The 16,556-nt window shown below is 38.1% G+C and overlaps 2 protein-coding genes across 2 annotated transcripts; one reads left to right on the top strand and one right to left on the bottom strand.

Moving 5' to 3' along the window:
* Window positions 1-253: 253 nt before the first annotated feature.
* LOC128017207 (uncharacterized) lies at window positions 254-6,451 on the top strand. Its single transcript, XM_052602478.1, has 8 exons — window positions 254-3,746; window positions 4,146-4,211; window positions 4,310-4,381; window positions 4,638-4,813; window positions 4,888-4,951; window positions 5,248-5,419; window positions 5,748-5,945; window positions 6,198-6,451. The coding sequence occupies exons 1-8, from the start codon at window positions 3,735-3,737 to the stop codon at window positions 6,299-6,301; spliced, it is 864 nt and encodes a 287-aa protein (XP_052458438.1). The 5' UTR covers window positions 254-3,734; the 3' UTR covers window positions 6,302-6,451.
* Window positions 6,452-6,765: 314 nt separating this feature from the next.
* LOC128017208 (uncharacterized) lies at window positions 6,766-12,220 on the bottom strand. The gene is made up of 3 exons (XM_052602479.1): window positions 11,409-12,220; window positions 8,646-9,341; window positions 6,766-8,345 (listed from the first exon to the last, which is right to left on the bottom strand). Exons 1-3 carry the CDS (start codon window positions 11,449-11,451, stop codon window positions 8,260-8,262), a joined length of 825 nt encoding a protein of 274 aa, XP_052458439.1. The 5' UTR covers window positions 11,452-12,220; the 3' UTR covers window positions 6,766-8,259.
* Window positions 12,221-16,556: the final 4,336 nt, after the last annotated feature.

Genomic DNA, 16,556 nt, shown 5'->3' with positions numbered 1-16,556 from the left:
TTAACTTGCCCTTCACAGGGTCCTTGATACGTCCAATTCCAGGTGTCTCAGCTCTGCCCACAAAAAGGCTTTCAATGCCATGTACTACTGGGTAAATGCACCTCATGGTCATGATAGAAATATAGAAATAAGCCAAGAAACCAAGCAAAAACAAAACAAACTTATTTGGGTCACATTTGGACAAATTTAGCTTTTAAAATTACACAAGTAGTAATTTTAAAAAAATCTCTTAAAAATACCAGAAATAAATTTTAACCAAGGAGGACCCACTAGAATGTGATTGGAGCAATTTTGTGACCGGTGCTGGCTTTGTTACCCAGACCTGGCAACCCTGGCCCATCCTCACAAGGTCAAAATGTAAGGATTTACTGTTTTTGTGGAGAAATTCGGTAACACACCTGAAATCTAGTGCCACAGGTGTAAAGTACAAAAGAGAAGAGGACTCTAGACTCATCATTTTCTTGAAGTCTGCAGTTTCTGTCCAATAGTGTGCTTCTGGCAGGGTCTGCTGTAGGTACGCTTTAGTGATGTCACTCACTACAGTTATCACATCCTCAGTAGAGCACACTGCAAAGAAGAAACTTTAGCTGCAACTAAAATGAATATTGTATCTTTTACCACTCCATCCCTAGACCCATATTAGATCAAACAAACTCAAACAAAAATAAATGCACTTTCTGACACCAATGCCATAGATTTGGGTGAAGCCAGTAAAAACTGTTACATTACCCAAGAGCTCAGTGGTTCGGAAGAGGCAGCGTTTGGCCGAGGACTGCTCAATCTTCAACGTTTTCACATGTCTGGTTTGAAGTTGAACAATACCATAGAACAGCTGCAGAGTAATATCTTATTAACAGAGAGAGGCATTGTAAGTCAGCCACACAGTCAACAACTCAAAAGGGTAACTGAGAAACTTAAAGTGGACACTGCAACTGGGATCAAGTCTAACCTCATAGACATATCCAATGGTAAAGAGAGGAACATGCAACACTAAGGTGGTGTTTTAATTGTTCATGATGTAGCCATGCTCAGATGCCAGCTGTGAGGTCAGTGTAGGGCCTGATGGTAATGTCCCACAAGTAATCGTTCTTCTTATGGTCCTTCATAAATCCTATGCCTAGTCTGTACACACACTGTCTAAACGCGGAGGGGCTGTGGAGAAAGAAAAAAGTGTTGTTAATGTGTTTAAGTTGTTAATGTGTTAAGACGTCTCCGATGGCCAATACCTTAAGTGTAAACCTTAACTTTTAAAACGCTAGAGTTATTGGTTCTTACAGACATTCTGGATATCACGGACATCAAGGACGAAATCAGTCACAGAGGAAAAATAGTTAATAGGCCTCCATTTGAGGCATGATGTTCAAAGTCCATTTAATTCCCAGAGAGTACTCAAATGTGATGTACTCGATGTAGTAAACCATATACTAGCAGTACTGTGCCTCCTGGATCTTGGAGTGAGACCTAGCCTCATTCCATGGATTTGTTATTTTTATGTCTAATTGTCATCAAAGAGTGCATTATCAGGGATATCTATCTGATTGGGAATATCCCTCATGTGGAGTTGCTCAGGGAACCATACTGGGACCCATAATCTTTCTAGCACTGATTAACAGTGCCTTCCAGAATCAAACAGACCACTGGAAATGTTGACAACATGGCTCAGAGGTGGACTCCTAATCTGCCCTGTACTCTCCAACAGATGTTGAATGATCTTGGCATCTGGGTAGAAAAACTAAACTTAAAAAAAAAAAAGGTTTTACATTTTACCCACATGAAACCGATACCAGCTTGGCCATCACTTTCTGTAGATCAGAATACTTTTGAAATCTGTGACTTAAATTTTAGGGGTACCACCCAGAGTGATTTGAAATGGGATGGTCAAGTGGATCATATGCTGACCTCAGCCAACAGAAAGCTGTTTGCTCTACACGGGCTAAAGGCACTTGATGTTTGAGGTCAAGAATTGGTTATCATCTACACAGGGTATGCGCGCGCCCTGTGTTAACATATGCAGTACCTATTTGGCGCAATTTTGACTACCGATCAAGTTAAACAGCTTGAAAGGGTGCAGAAACAGGTCTATAAAATTATACTGGGCCAAATGTATAATTTTAAGGATATTCCAATGCCCTCTCCCTTCTGAACACTAGCAGATAGGTCAGTCCAACTGAGTCTTGATTTTTGCTAGTCAGACGGGTATGAGAGGTCAGTTTTGAAATTTAAACCATTTGATAACCACTTAAATGAACAGATGTAACACTCATAAAAATGAATAATTTCACATTTGAACATTCCATATAGAAGTAGCGTTCAGGAATGATGGACCCCTTGTGAGAAAAAGGAACAAACTCTCACAAACTAAAATGAGAAACAGTGATCTCATATCACACTTTATTATATTTTGAGAAGTGACTAAAAGTGAAACAGCGTTTGGTTTTACAGCAGAACAATTAATAAGATCACTGACTCATTAAAACAGAAAGTACATAATGTCTTCTATTTATTGTAGCTCCACAAGTTGACAATACACATTCCACTGAATATATTCTGGCAGCATTGAGAACTTGCTATTGTGTTCACTTCCTGTTGTGGGCAACAGGGTGGCCTGACATCATTTTGCTTGATATATGCAGTGAGTCATTTGTCTGTCTACAGCTGAATTGTAGTCAACACAGAATTCTCCGGCTACAGATTAAGTCCTTACTTGTTTACCTGAATTTAATGAGTGATTGATTCATTTGCTGAAATTAAATATGAAGAAATTATTGACCTTTTATGATAAACGGTTGAAACTATTAAAGTACTTGAAACATACAAAAGTACTGATGTACAAGTCACCAATTTATTGGCACAGGCAGTATTAGTAGTGGAAGACTGATGATTATATGTCATGAGAGAATTTTGATGTCTGGTTTGATGGTTTTATAGTGGTTTCGGGCACTTGTTAGCTGACCAGATTGGGAGACCACCAGGCCAACCATCTAAACCTCAGCCTAACCCACCTACGAAAGCCAAACCACAGTGTCATAAGCTTTAATACTGCATCATTTCTTCATTTAATCAGTTAACTGTGTTATTAGGCAATAAGTGATGACCTGGCAATGTGGCTTGATGCAAATAATAACCTTGCTAGGCTACTTTTGCTAAATTACAGTGCCTGACCACAGCACTATTATATTAAGTTACATAAACATTGGAAATTTCTTAACTGAATACAAAATGGCAGTGTATCATTGGCTATGAAACCAAATGGCAAATAGTTCCAGATTTTGCCTGTTGGTCTTAATTAACTTTTAATCATGAAACTTTTAAAAGTCACTGACTATTCGTTTTAGGATTAATTAGATTTGATCCGTCAAATGTATCCTATGATGGTGTGTTAAAATGTTACTCTGCAAAAAATACATTAAAGTATTATAAATGGGTGATTTTACGTTTTTCTGTAAGAACACAACACGCAGATGATCCCTTGCGCGACAGAAGCATCTGGAGAATGAACAGCGCAATAAAAACGAAATAAAGACATGAATTCCGAAACACCTAAAACCGTGGAGGAAAAAAATTAGGATAAGAGACTATTACTCGCATTATTAATTTCTCCCCAAAAATGCATTGCAGGGGAAAGAAGTGAATGTGGAAATAGGCGAGACAGTGTCCTGGCATTCATTTGCTCAATGTAAATGCATCTGGTTACAACAGATTTATTTGATTGTCCATCACTGTACATGTAAAACATGAGTTCTGGTGTAAGTATATGAAAATGTTATTTTGATTGCATGCTTATTTATAGGCCTATTTTGTGCTCAAAATCATTTAGGTAATTGGTTAGATTTAGTTTGGCAGTCATAAACGGTGTTGCAGAGGTCGTATTATGATGAAGTGTTTGGTGAAAACATTAATTGTAAATTCACATATTAAATGCAAGAGGTTTTATTTTCTCCTCAACCCATCACTGGCAATGATTGGCTGGGCAGCCGTTGAATAATAACGAAGCGACGAGCCCTTAGTACAGTACACGTCGGCTTCATCAAATCCTGTTCATTCTACATATGGGTTTAAAAACTATTTGTTGTTATATAAGTGTTTATTGTGTACGTTATAAGAATTAATTATATAAATTGTTTGGCCTTTTGTGATTGATGCAGGGACAAGAACAAAGGGCAAGACTTCAGCACTTCCTGTCGGAGCTTTCAATACTGGGTTCTTTACAGGTGAGCTTTTCCTATGTACAATTTCATTTTTAATTAAAATTACAGGACTTTCGGAGGTATTTAAAGCTCATGCCACTGTCTTTTATGTCTGACTGCAGGGCTTCCATTATTTCCAGCCCTGGCTAAGAGGCAGAGAGGAACTTCTGCTGACTGTGGTCAATGATGACTTGGTGGGATTTATCTCACACTTTATATATATATATATATATATATATATATATATATATATATATATATATATATATATATATATATATATATATATGGAAAAATGTGTTTGAGAAGATGTTTGGAGATGTTAATTATATAAAACACACATTTTTAAACTTACTAGTATATCTCTGGAAACATTAAACATAGTCAGGCTTAAGTGCTGCTGCATCAGTGTCAGTTATATCTTTACAGAGAGTGTTTCTTTGCTCACAGAGATGCCGTTCTCCTGGGTTTGCCATTTCTGCGGCCTCCACCTTTACCAGCTCAACTTGCAGTAGCAGTTACAGCCTGGACAGCGACTATAGCAGCTTGCCTTCAGCAGGAGAAGGGCCACTTCCACAACACAAACAAGAGACATCAGATACCACTCAGCAACAAACTCCCAGCAGGTGGAGGAAAAAATATCCTTAGAATTTAGCAATTATAAGATAAGTGCTGTGTATCAATTATTTTCATTACTCAGTTATAGGAATGTTGATTCTCATCTTCTCCCAGCCTCACCCAGTGAGAGAGAGATCGCTGTTCCTGTGAGTATCATTGCCAATGTCAAATTCACAGTTTAAAAACATTACCAATCTTAAAATCCACTGGCGATGTTAGTTTAGATTGGAGAAAATAAACCATTAGATTATTTGAGATCTCTTAAGATTTCTCTTGACCAAAAATAAAGTAAAAACAGTGATATGGTGAAGTATTATTGCAATTTAAAATAACTGTTATTTTAATATAATCCACAATATTTTTAAATGAGATATAAAGACAAACTTTCTGATTGTCAAAAAGTGATCAAGGCTCTCAAAAAATTTTTTTTTTTTCATTGCAGGAAATTAACTGCACCCTGTTCCTGTTAGCCGGCTATGCCAAGTATGGGCAACCTTATGCCTGGATTCGATCCAATCACGAGCGCCTAGTAAACGTCGGAGGAACTGATACGCTAGTCAAAGATACACCAATGAAGCTGAAGTCCATCACAGACTGGGTTTCAACATCCCAAGGTTTTAAGATTTTTATCTTTTATTTTTACTTTTATTCGCCATATTTTCACAATTTTATTATAAACACAATTTCTTTATGTTCACGTATCAAAGTTTTACTGTCCTTTTTTAAAGGTTAAAGAGTATATATAAATACACACACAACTTACTTTAGTGGCTTTTGGTGGTTGTACATCCATGTATTTTTGTGTTACCATAATGCATATCAACCGGTCATCACACCATCTTACCTTTACCAAATATTTAGCAAGTTCCTTACTAAGTATAATGTACTTTTGATTTTACAAGGGTCTTGCATAACACACAAAACCTTTTATCTGCCCTGTAGGAACTCATGTTTGGGACATAGTGAGTGAGATGGTGGGACTGTGCACCATGCCGCCTCCTGACAACCCCTTCTCTTTGGACATGAGCTACCTCCAAACCCTGTCCCTCCCAGAGCGCTTCCTGGTCACTGGGGCCCTCCTGAATTTCCTGGAGATGATTGTGGTTCAGGGAAACCGAGAGGAAATGTTCTATGATCTGGGTGAGCAAAGAGTCTGGGAAATCTAGGATCCAAATGTTTTGAATGTTCTTTAGTCATTGTGCTCATTCAATAAGAGGTAGGAGTAAGAAAAACAATACAAAAATCCAAACAGCAAAGTCTTAGGCCATCTTCATATATTTCACTGTGGGACAGAAGTTTTCTGCCTAGAGCCGCAGTGGTTAAGGTTTTTGGCCTTAGATTAGATTAAACCATAATCCTCTAATACACTGTTTCCCTCACTTTGTGTCTTAGTTGTGGAAGAGTTGAAGCCACTGAGAAAACTTCATTTCCAAAGCCTTTCTGAGGTCCAAAGATTTCAGGGTAGCAACAGGACTCATCATTTACCCGCCAAATGAAAATGGACAACAACATACAAGGGTATTAAACTCCAAAGGATCACTGCTTTTATCATTTGGGCTAAACAATACAATCTAGAATTGTAAAAATTTTAACCATAAACTAACATGTATGCATGTATGTATGTATGTATGATATATATATATATATATATAAAAGGAGCATTCATTTATGTATAAACAAAGAGGTTTAATATATGATCGCTTTAGCCCCGTGACTTTAAGCTTGTAAATATCAGCCATGGCATGTTTTTGTGAATCACATACATGTCTTTGAAAAGTTATGAAATCAGACCAGGAGCATTTTAATCCCTCGTATTAAAAGATTTGCGCCCCATGACTTACACAGAAATTGCTCCCTCTTTAAGGATCCAATCTGTCCTGAAATTCAAGTAACAACTGGCTTTTTAAAAGTTACTGATGTCTTTGGGTTTAATAAATTAATATAACACAGGACACAGACATTTCATGTATAAAAAGTTTAATATTCCATAAAATACATATAATATTTAAATACGTACATGAAAATAGTACAAGAACATTCATAGAACATTAAACACCTCATAAAGCAGACAGAACAGATCCAAGAACAGATCTGAGGTCATTGTAGTACGAGATACGGTTTAATATGACTTTAAATAAAATCCATAAGGATAAAATGGGTACAAATCCTTTGATGTAATTGGCATAACATCAGGCAGAATTTTTTATACCACGAGGCACTGACTGTATAGTACTGTTATATAATGCAATTCTCTAGTGAGCGTATGTAACAGTGTGAAGCAAATAGCCACATATGGTGCTGGACCTTTTCTACTAGGAAATCTTGATTGTTCTATTCATGTGAAGCTGGGTGTCCTTGTTTCAAATACTTGGTTTATGCAACTAGGCCACTTAAAAATGTGATTTATAACTCCACATAACTGCAGTGCAAAGATGCTTCTTTTTCAAGGACATGATGCTCAATGCAAGAATACCTTTGAATCAGTCAGCATTCTGATGTCCTAAGCTGTTGCCTGGAAACAGTGACTTTTCTTTCTTAAACAAAAATGGGCTGATGTAGTGAAACAACTTGCAGTTACGGAAAAAAGCCTAAAAAAAATTGCTGGAATGCAGGTGTTTGGAGAAAACGCTCTCATTTTAAGAGCACACAGCAACATCACTAACTCCATTCCTCTTAACCTGTTTGGAACCTATGCTTCAAGTTCAAAGCTTTACAAACTATGGATATGGCTATTATAGACCAACCAGAAACAAGAATCAGTACCTCTGTCTTTTTCTAATGCTAAATTACAACCAGTGCTGATTGTCAAGTTGGTATACAAATATGCAGTAAATAATACAGCATGAATGATCACGTTGAGAGATGAATATCAATTCAATCATCAGTAACAATGTGTGGAGGTTTTGGCCATATGAAAAAGAGCATTGCTTCCTTTTGTGCATTTGGGATAGAAACAGTTTTCCAAAGCAGTTACTTTGATGTTCTGATCCTGCTACTGTTTACCATCATGCATCCACCCCCTTTCCACACAGATCATCATCTGACACCTTTAACACAAACAAAAACTGTCTCACTGCTCATCAGTCACGTCAGACTGAGTTGAAAAACTCAACTCTGTGATGCATACATGGCTTTAAAACTAGACACCAGTTCAGCTCAGATGAGCAGTTTTGGTATCGTCTAATAGTCCTTAAGCAAACTCAGATGAAATTTAAACCAGCGTGACTGAACCAATCAATTTCCTAAACCAAACAATGATCTCTAGAAATCTAGAAGTTTTTATCACTTTGGTAAAGTCAAATGAGGTGGCGGTTCAGATACAGACTCTGCACCCGAGTTGCAAAAAAATTCCATCAGCTGTAGGTGTGGTTGTTCTTTTCCTCACATTCAACACTGGAAATTCCCAAGCATCCCAAAATGACTGTTGTCAAAGTTCACGGTGGGATGGGGAACATCAGTGCCAGTTGTCACTTGCAGAACCTCTTCTGGAAATGGCACGGAGAGGACTGCGGGACACCGACCCCCTCTTCTTCCAACGCACTGCAACACAAAATCCAAAACACATACAGTTACAACACTGAAATAGAAAAACAGAGCATTGGAGGAAATGTAGAATAATCAAAGATTCTAGTGGTTGCATTCATCACCACTCATTTACATTAGATTAAATAATTTGCCAAATGCTTTTATCCAAAGTGACTTGTATTCAAGGTCCACCTTTTATCAGTTCATGCATTCCCTGGGAATCAACCCAATGACTTTGGCTTTGCGAGCACCTTTCTGTTTGAGCTACAGGAATACTGTACTCATCCGTTTCCACTTTGTTTTGTTTCAACTCACCTTTTCCCAAACTAGCTGGCAATGTTGACCCTTTGGGTGCAGTGGGCGTTCCAGGAATCTCTGGCTCTTTAGTGATTCCTTGCCCTTGCGGTAACGTGGCACATCCTCCCTGCCAGTCATTGAGCGCTCTCTGAAAAGACATTGCTAAGCAGGCAGTCATGTCCTTTGCCCTTTCTGCCCGACTGCACCAGAACACTCTGCATTGTAGCTGCTGACCGGGCTGCCTGCAGATATACAGAAACACATTGGGTCTAGCCGTGTGCGAGGCACAGTATGCGATATCCTGCAAGTAGGTCTTGGTGAGCTGTCTTCCAGTGCTTAGTTCTTTAACTTCTACGTATCGGGGTCGCACTACTAGTGCGTGATCTTTAGAAAGCTTCCCAGGGGCCCCATCCAGGAGTCGATCGATGGCATCCTCCGCCTGCTCTAAGTCCAGGGAGAAGATCTTCTTGGTGCCAAGGTAGTGCACCTTGAAGAGGGGATCGCCGTGAGACAGGCTCTCTGTGCGGTCGCGGCAGAATCGCTTACGCAGAGCAGCTGGAGAGTTTTTTAGAGTTTGCATCAGATGGAAGGAGGCCAAGGCCATCGTTGTAGAAGACAGAAGCTGGAGTTTTTTCACTTTTGTGGAGTCACGGGGATGCTTCTGCTTATCCAGCAAGCCTCCCAGTGTGGCACAGCCGAGTACAGCCTTGAGATCTAAAGCAAAGGAGGAAGAGAAAGATGCTGTCATTCTCATGAGGTGAAAATCTCATCACAACATGCTCTTTTCCCCAGTGAGACATTTACTTGTGTGGTCCAAGTGTTAGTGTTCTTAACCATGTTTTTCACTTCATATATATTTAGCTACACACTACCTTAATGTTTAAACAAAATGACCCAGAACATTATGTTCTTAAGTTACAATCCGACTGCAGCTGTCTGTCAGCTCTTCATGGAAAAATGGCTACAAATAAACCCACACCCAAGATCTTAGGATAGGATCCGTTTCAGGCCAGCATTAACGCACACTTGTGCATGGTCTCCTCCTGCATTCAGCACATGAGCTTCAAATATTAAACAGGCCGCATTTGCGTAGCAAGAGTGGAAGAACGTCTGTCGTCTGTGAGTCATCCGAGACACTGCTGGAAAAAGGACAATAACAAACGTGTGTGGGGACATCGAGAAGTACTTTTCCTCTTCAATTCAGCAATGTTTCATTTCAAGTTATATTAAGATTTAGCTTATTTATAAGATTTTGTTCATGTTTAAGTTAGATTTTGTTCCAAGTTGGGATGGACTGACTTAAAAATTCTGTCAAAAATGAGCGTGCACACAAGCAAATATTCAGCACGGATCCTTATAAATAAATATTTAACATCAGCTGAAAATCAATATGGTACCAAAATATCATGCATCCTGCAACTGATCAAGAAACTCGTCATATGTCAATCTACATTGACATATGACCATCCCAGAAATTCCTTTCTTAACCTGCTTCTTGCAGTTAAGAACAAGCATTTCTCTTAATTATATACTTAGTGTGTTAAAACATGTTTTTCATCACCCATTTCAAACATGTATTTTAACAAACCTGTGTTAACATGCCCTTGAGGGCCTCATTATGCCAAGTCTAAATGCACAGAGGGGTGCTATAGTTCTGCCTTGATGAAGTTACGTAACACTTGCGGCTGGTTTTTCTTTTGTCTCGTGTTCCCAAAAACAGCTCACTTTTATTCCCTCATAGTGCCAGCCATGTGGCCGATAACATTGTGCTGCATTTTATTTTTTCCGCTCACCCTTTTTTTCTGGCCCATTATTTCCACCTCCCCATACGCTACTGATTTTGGTCTCGACTCAGACCTCCAACCGTTTTAGCTCCAATCACTATTGTGTAGGAGAAACTTTCTACAGGAGACAGCTTTAGACGACATCCCGCCACCTTCAAAATATTTCTTGTCCCAAAGAAAATGGTGTGTAATAGCGTGTGTCGAGTGAGAAATGCAAACAAGAAAAAACCTAGACTGGTCTGATCTACAGGCACCAAGTAGACACTCAAACAAGCACATCTGTAAGGAAATTACCTTTCTTTTAGAATACCTTTGTGAACATCTGAACAAGAATGCGCTTTGTGAACTATGTCAAAAAAAGCTTTTTTTTTTTTTTTTTAAAGTTGAATAATCTAAGATTTGTCTAATGTGTTTTGTTGCCTCATTTGCTGTAAAAAGAGATCCTCACGATAAGAACATTCAAATACAGTAGGCATAAAATGTAAAGCAATTCTGATGATTATCTCATATTCGCAGACTAATACTACAGACAAGCAAAAACATTGCTTTAAGTGAAAGTCCATCTTTAACTTTACTCAGAGGTCCTCATATGGTCTTCCACAACTTTGCAAGTGTTAATTATTACAGACCAGTGCAATTACCTCATAGTGGTTGACTGATACTGCTTTTTTTTTTTTTAAGTAACTGATGTCATCTTGGTTTTACTGGGACTCCAGTCATGTAAAATTATTAAGTGTACATTTAAATTATATTAACATGAAATAAACACTTTTTTGTGCATAGTAGCTATTTGTTCAGTTGACTAATGGGCCTAGCAGACATCCATCACTAGTTTACAGTCCATCAAGAAAGTCAAATATACAATGATGAAATATCCCAGCTAAAAAGACATAAGCTGAGACCAGTAGCCACTTTTCAGTGGGTCAGGCTAGAAGACAATCTTAAACTGGTACAACAGAACAAATAAATATTATTTGTATCACTGAAATACTCTCACCTTTCATGCAATCTTCGCTTTTGGTCCGGCACAGGTCAATCATGCGTCCTCCGCAAACAGCAAAACGGAAAGTAAATGTCCAAGCCGTTGTACCTTTTGTCACCTCGTAAAACTTTTTTCACCAAAATCGGAATTGTAGCGGCGCTTCACTATACACTAAGACGAACGCGCTGTTTCAATGTCGGGAGTGGATATGGTTCGAGACAAACGCATGTTCTCCTTGGCGTGGGCAGCGCGGCTCTGCTTACCTCACTGTACGCTGCGACAAACCGAATGAGTCAAGTGCGCGCGTCTGTAGCGCTGTATTTGAGCTCCGTGTGCACGCCTCCGAGTCCGCGGGGTGATGTGAGACAACGATGAGGACACGGAGTTAACGAGTGCTGGCAGTGTATGAGGAGGGTGTGGGCAAAGTTCAGCCCTCATGAGAGCGTCAGCTAAGTACCCAAACTAGGATTCACCAGGGACAAAGACAATGTATCTTTGAACACATGGAAGGCGGTAAACGCCACTGGTTGTCAAGCAAGTGAGTATGTAAATGCATGATACAGATAGGATCGAATTATGACGAGTGTGCTGTAGATACAAAGACTGATATGGAAACAAAACACCTGCATTTGTTTGTTACTATATATAGTCGTTTTTTGCACGCTCAGCATGTCTGGTGTGTGCTTACCTGCACGTACATGCAAGGTGAGTAGGCCTACCGATATAAAATATAAATTAATGTGAAAAAAAATCACAAGTGTGTAGCTTAGTTATTATTTAAAATCAAGTTCAGATTTTGACACTTCATTAAACGAGCTAACACCTGTAGAGGAAATCGGGGAATGTTTAAGGTGAAGTACCATTATGCCCTCCACCTTCCTTAAAGAGACAGTAGAATTTGTAAGACTTGTATAACATTATAACTTATATAAAATGTATTATTAACAACAACAACAACAATTTAATATACATGTTTAAAAAAAAACTAGAAGTATTATGGCTGGCCATAAGGTTGTAACTCTTTCTAATGCACTTCTACTGGAAAAAGATTTCTCAAAATGTGATGGTAAAGACAACTGACACAACTGTGAGAGTGACTAACATGGGTTAATTTAGAAAATTAGCATCAATGCATAGCAAACAACCTTCATAGCATTAGTTTGTGGCGTGAGTAATGTAATGGTAAATAATCTGGGTTATTAATGCAAAGTTGCTGGTTGACTCCCATATTGAGGTGATGCATCACTTGGAGAATTTAACAAGGTATCCTATCTATTGCCATTGTGCCAGATCAAATAATTTAAAGGGATAGTTCACCTTCAGTTGCTGGTCTCCATTGTCTTCCATAGTATGATGGGGGAAAAAAAACACTATGCAAGTCAATGTGTACAAGCAACTGAAGCTGAACTATCCCCTTAACCTCAGAGCTGAAGAGATCAACTGTTTCTGAAATTAGTGAACTCTTCTTTTCCATTACAACCAAAGCCTTCTCACTGCTGCCCCCTCAAACTGCTAGTCACTATTTTGTAAACTGTCTGTAACTGATTTATTGGTTGCTCTCCTGCATTGACAGTTATGTTGCACTCCCTCAATGCCACAGCACACTGTACTTTTATTGTTATGTTGTATGAAATAATTTTTGTGCTGCACACATTATTTCTTTGTATTTCAGTACACAATGGTGAGTATGATATCCACTAGTGTGGTTTTGTGAAAATTGGGAATCTCTTCAACTAAGTGGTGAACCTTGGTTCTTTGAAACTAGGGTCCTCAAAGGCAGAATTTGAGATGTCTTTTTTATATTTTTTGATGATTGAAACATTTGATGCATTTCAATTAGATTGCTTGGTTTTTCAGACAGGGTGAAAGTGAATCGAGTCAATTCATGCCAAGTGTTGAGTACTGAGAAAGGAACACTGTGCCCCTGTGTAATCATCAAAATGGGAGGTTTGGGAGACACACCCACCAAAGTAGCTCTGGTAGCACAGCAGTGCTATTATACAACTGCCAGTGACGCAATCCAACCAAAACCCCCAACCCCCCCAACAAAACACACACACACACAGAACTAAATGCATAATGAGTCCAATATATTCAGTACAAACACACTTTCTTTTTTATGTAAACCCAACATGAAAAACAGTGTGCCAGGTTCATTGCACAGTGCCAAAACAAGAATAACTGAACAATTGTCACAGGTAAAGCATTTGACGTAAACCACTTATTTTTTTTATTTTTTTGTTGCCAGTATGGCAGTAAGCAAGCAAGGTTTAATACCAAATGCTGTATAAAAATAAAAATAAATCTAGCCATTTCTGGATGTGTGATCTTTTTGGTGATAATTCTGTTCTTAATCTAATGTCCATTAAGGTTTGTTGTTTTTAAGGGCGGGGGTTGCTATTTGTGGAGCCTGAGAACTTCATGGAAGCAAAGCATAAAAAGTGTTTTCTGCATGCTTTTTTAAACTCAACATCTTAGTAATCAGAGTAACCACCCACTTCTCTCTGAAAGCCTCCATATCTCATCTCACAGGCCTGAACCAAAACTTTCCAACAAAAACAAGAAAATCTCAAAAATTACATCTCTAAATAGGAGACATTTTAATTGACCAAAATGTGATTGACGTAACTGTTTGTATTTTTTCATCTCTCTAGTAAGTAAGTAGCCATTTAAGCAGATTTTTGATCCAAAGCGCCACATATTATCAGAACGATTCCCTTGGAGCAACCTGACCGATGTTGCCTGAGGGTGCGAAGACATTTCAGCTTGCTATGCATGAGTTTAAGTTGTTTAACTTGCTTTACATGACCGTCTGTGTGAAACTGTGAACATCTATTAACATGCACAAATACATTCTTCTAATGCTATGTAATGATGCTTAATCATAATGAGGTCAATAACAAGTAATTACAATAACAAATATGATTCAAATGTACAGTGAGAGATGTATATTATTTCCCACAAGAAGTTTCCAATTTAGAGAAACTCCAAATTCTACATTTTAAAAAGATAAAACATAATTGTTGTCTGTTTAATGAACTTTCCTAAATCCCTTTACTTCTTCAAAGGGTAAAATAGTACGAGAAGACTGAGAGCCATTATGGAAGTACAGAAGAGTTGCTGTGACACAAATATATTTCTCTTTTAATTTGGAACAATAAGACATTTATTAGTGCTGGACTTTGTCTGCTGTAGCAGATTCAGAGACAGCTGCGTGCTGGAATATTTGTGTGACCTCTGACAAAGCACTGCTGCTAAATTTAGTAACAAGTTAAATGAATTTCAAGAATTTCCTGCCGATGAATGATTTGTTAATTTTTTTTGTGTGTAGCCTAAAATGTAACCAACAACTGGTACCTCAATTACACGTTTCTAATAATGCCCCTTTTTTATGTCAGCACCAATTAATTTGGATCATTTTTAGTCAGTCTGCTAAAATGTGGTCACTCCATCAAAAGAAACTACTTAAATTACCATGTGAAACAATCAGGCAAATAATGGGCCTCAAGTTTTTTCTTTTTTTATATAAGAAGATCTTGTACATACATAGCTAGCAAATCTAAAACACTACAGCACTCACATTATCTAAAATAAATCCTTCAATGTTCTTCCTTGTTGGCATGAGTAGGTGTGGGCACACTCTATGTCCATGAGTGCCTCTACTCACGTTTGTCTGGATGTGTAAATAACACATGAACTAAATGTACTTGTTTGTTTTGGCAGCAAACACACCCTGAAGAACAGCTATTTCAGTTCATTTCTGGAGGTCAGTGTAGTGTGGTCAAGAGCCGTCCATGATAGAATAAGGTTTTACCTATATACTGCTTTTAATAGGAGATGTAGTTTAGGTGGGGAAAACTAAATTTTTGAATGGCTCACTCACTGGCTGAAACAGTTCATGTTTAACAAAATATTAATTATTGTGCCGAAAAGCCACAGCTTGGACAGATCGAATGTCACATGACTAATCCTAACTGTGTCTGGATGCTGACGGGCAATGTTTGCTCAGTCTGTCTCCTCGCTCACTCGCATACATTGTGATGACAAACAGTTGTTCCTCTCCTAATATGGGAAAGAGGGACGTTAGCCTTGTTCACCGAATAAGAGATTGTTTCTTGTTCTTTTTTCTTTTCCTTTCCTCACTCTTGAATTCTCTTGCGGCTCAGTTGCATCAGCTAGATTATGAGCTCATTTCCTTTTTTATCTGATCTATATATAAATATATGAATAGCCATTGATTATTAGATAGAAGATGATTCATTTGACTTATTTGACAAAAAAATGAGTGATTCAACTGTATTAGTGATTTTGCATAAATGTTCTCTAGGCAAATCAGAGCAGACTGTGCTAAACTTCTAAACGCTTTCATTTAAGAATGTTGCTTTTCGATTTTGACTATGATCACAATATCTTTAGCTTTTTTTTTAAAGGTATATCTACATTATAAACTTTATTCAGTTGCCTGAAGTTTCGTCATGTCCAATTTAAATGGATGAAAGCACCCCAAAAAAGATACTATAGTAGCAGAAAAAGAATGTCATCATGTCATAGACTAAACAGGAAGACTGTTTCCTGCCCTGCACAAGATCAAGAGAGGAATGCATTATATAGGCTATCAGTGGAACTTCAGCTGATGTTATTTTGGGTGTAGTCTGTTGTTTTGTGTGCACTGTTTACATTTTAATTTAGTGTACTTTACACTGTTTAACACTGACTGTTAAAAACATCTAGATCCATATTTTTTTCACTAATGTTTGGATCAGTTAAATTCTGCATTAAAGTTTCTTGCATCCCATGTGCAGAGTGACTGTGCCTCTGTTCTTCCATCTGTTCTTTATGAGGTGTGTATAAAGAGGTCTTAGGCTACTAGCTGTGACGTCAGGGGCGCTATTTTTCCATGAATGCATGAGTTTTCTAAGTGCTGTAGTTAGAAGTGCTAATGTCAGTTATATAATGGTTCTTGGCACTATCATGGTACTAATGAGTCTATACTGGAGCACCATGTAGCGTAAAGAAAAAACTCCATTATCTCCTTTCATGTTGCCACATTCGACATTTTCATAAAACTGTTGATCACTCGCAGGTTGTCTTTTGCGTCAGTGATGTCCTTGACATTTCAGGCACAAATACAGCAGTTTAGTTTGTGTCTCTAAAACCCAGAAG

This window comes from Carassius gibelio, chromosome A7, assembly GCF_023724105.1.
Source record: "Carassius gibelio isolate Cgi1373 ecotype wild population from Czech Republic chromosome A7, carGib1.2-hapl.c, whole genome shotgun sequence".
Taxonomy (NCBI): Eukaryota; Metazoa; Chordata; class Actinopteri; order Cypriniformes; family Cyprinidae; genus Carassius; species Carassius gibelio.
The sequence above is the reverse complement of the archived record's forward strand: the minus strand, read 5'-3'. Positions and strand labels throughout refer to the sequence as shown.

Bases quoted from the DNA above. Each gene is read 5' to 3' on its own strand.
- LOC128017207 (XM_052602478.1), top strand. The intron at 4,212-4,309 runs GTGAGCTTTTCC...GTCTGACTGCAG, and splicing joins CAATACTGGGTTCTTTACAG to GGCTTCCATTATTTCCAGCC. The intron at 4,952-5,247 runs GTGAGTATCATT...TTTTCATTGCAG, and splicing joins AGAGAGAGATCGCTGTTCCT to GAAATTAACTGCACCCTGTT.
- LOC128017208 (XM_052602479.1), bottom strand. From the start codon at position 11,451: ATGATTGACCTGTGCCGGACCAAAAGCGAAGATTGCATGAAAG. The intron at 9,342-11,408 runs GTGAGAGTATTT...CCTTTGCTTTAG, and splicing joins AAGCGAAGATTGCATGAAAG to ATCTCAAGGCTGTACTCGGC. The intron at 8,346-8,645 runs GTGAGTTGAAAC...TTTGTGTTGCAG, and splicing joins GCCAGCTAGTTTGGGAAAAG to TGCGTTGGAAGAAGAGGGGG.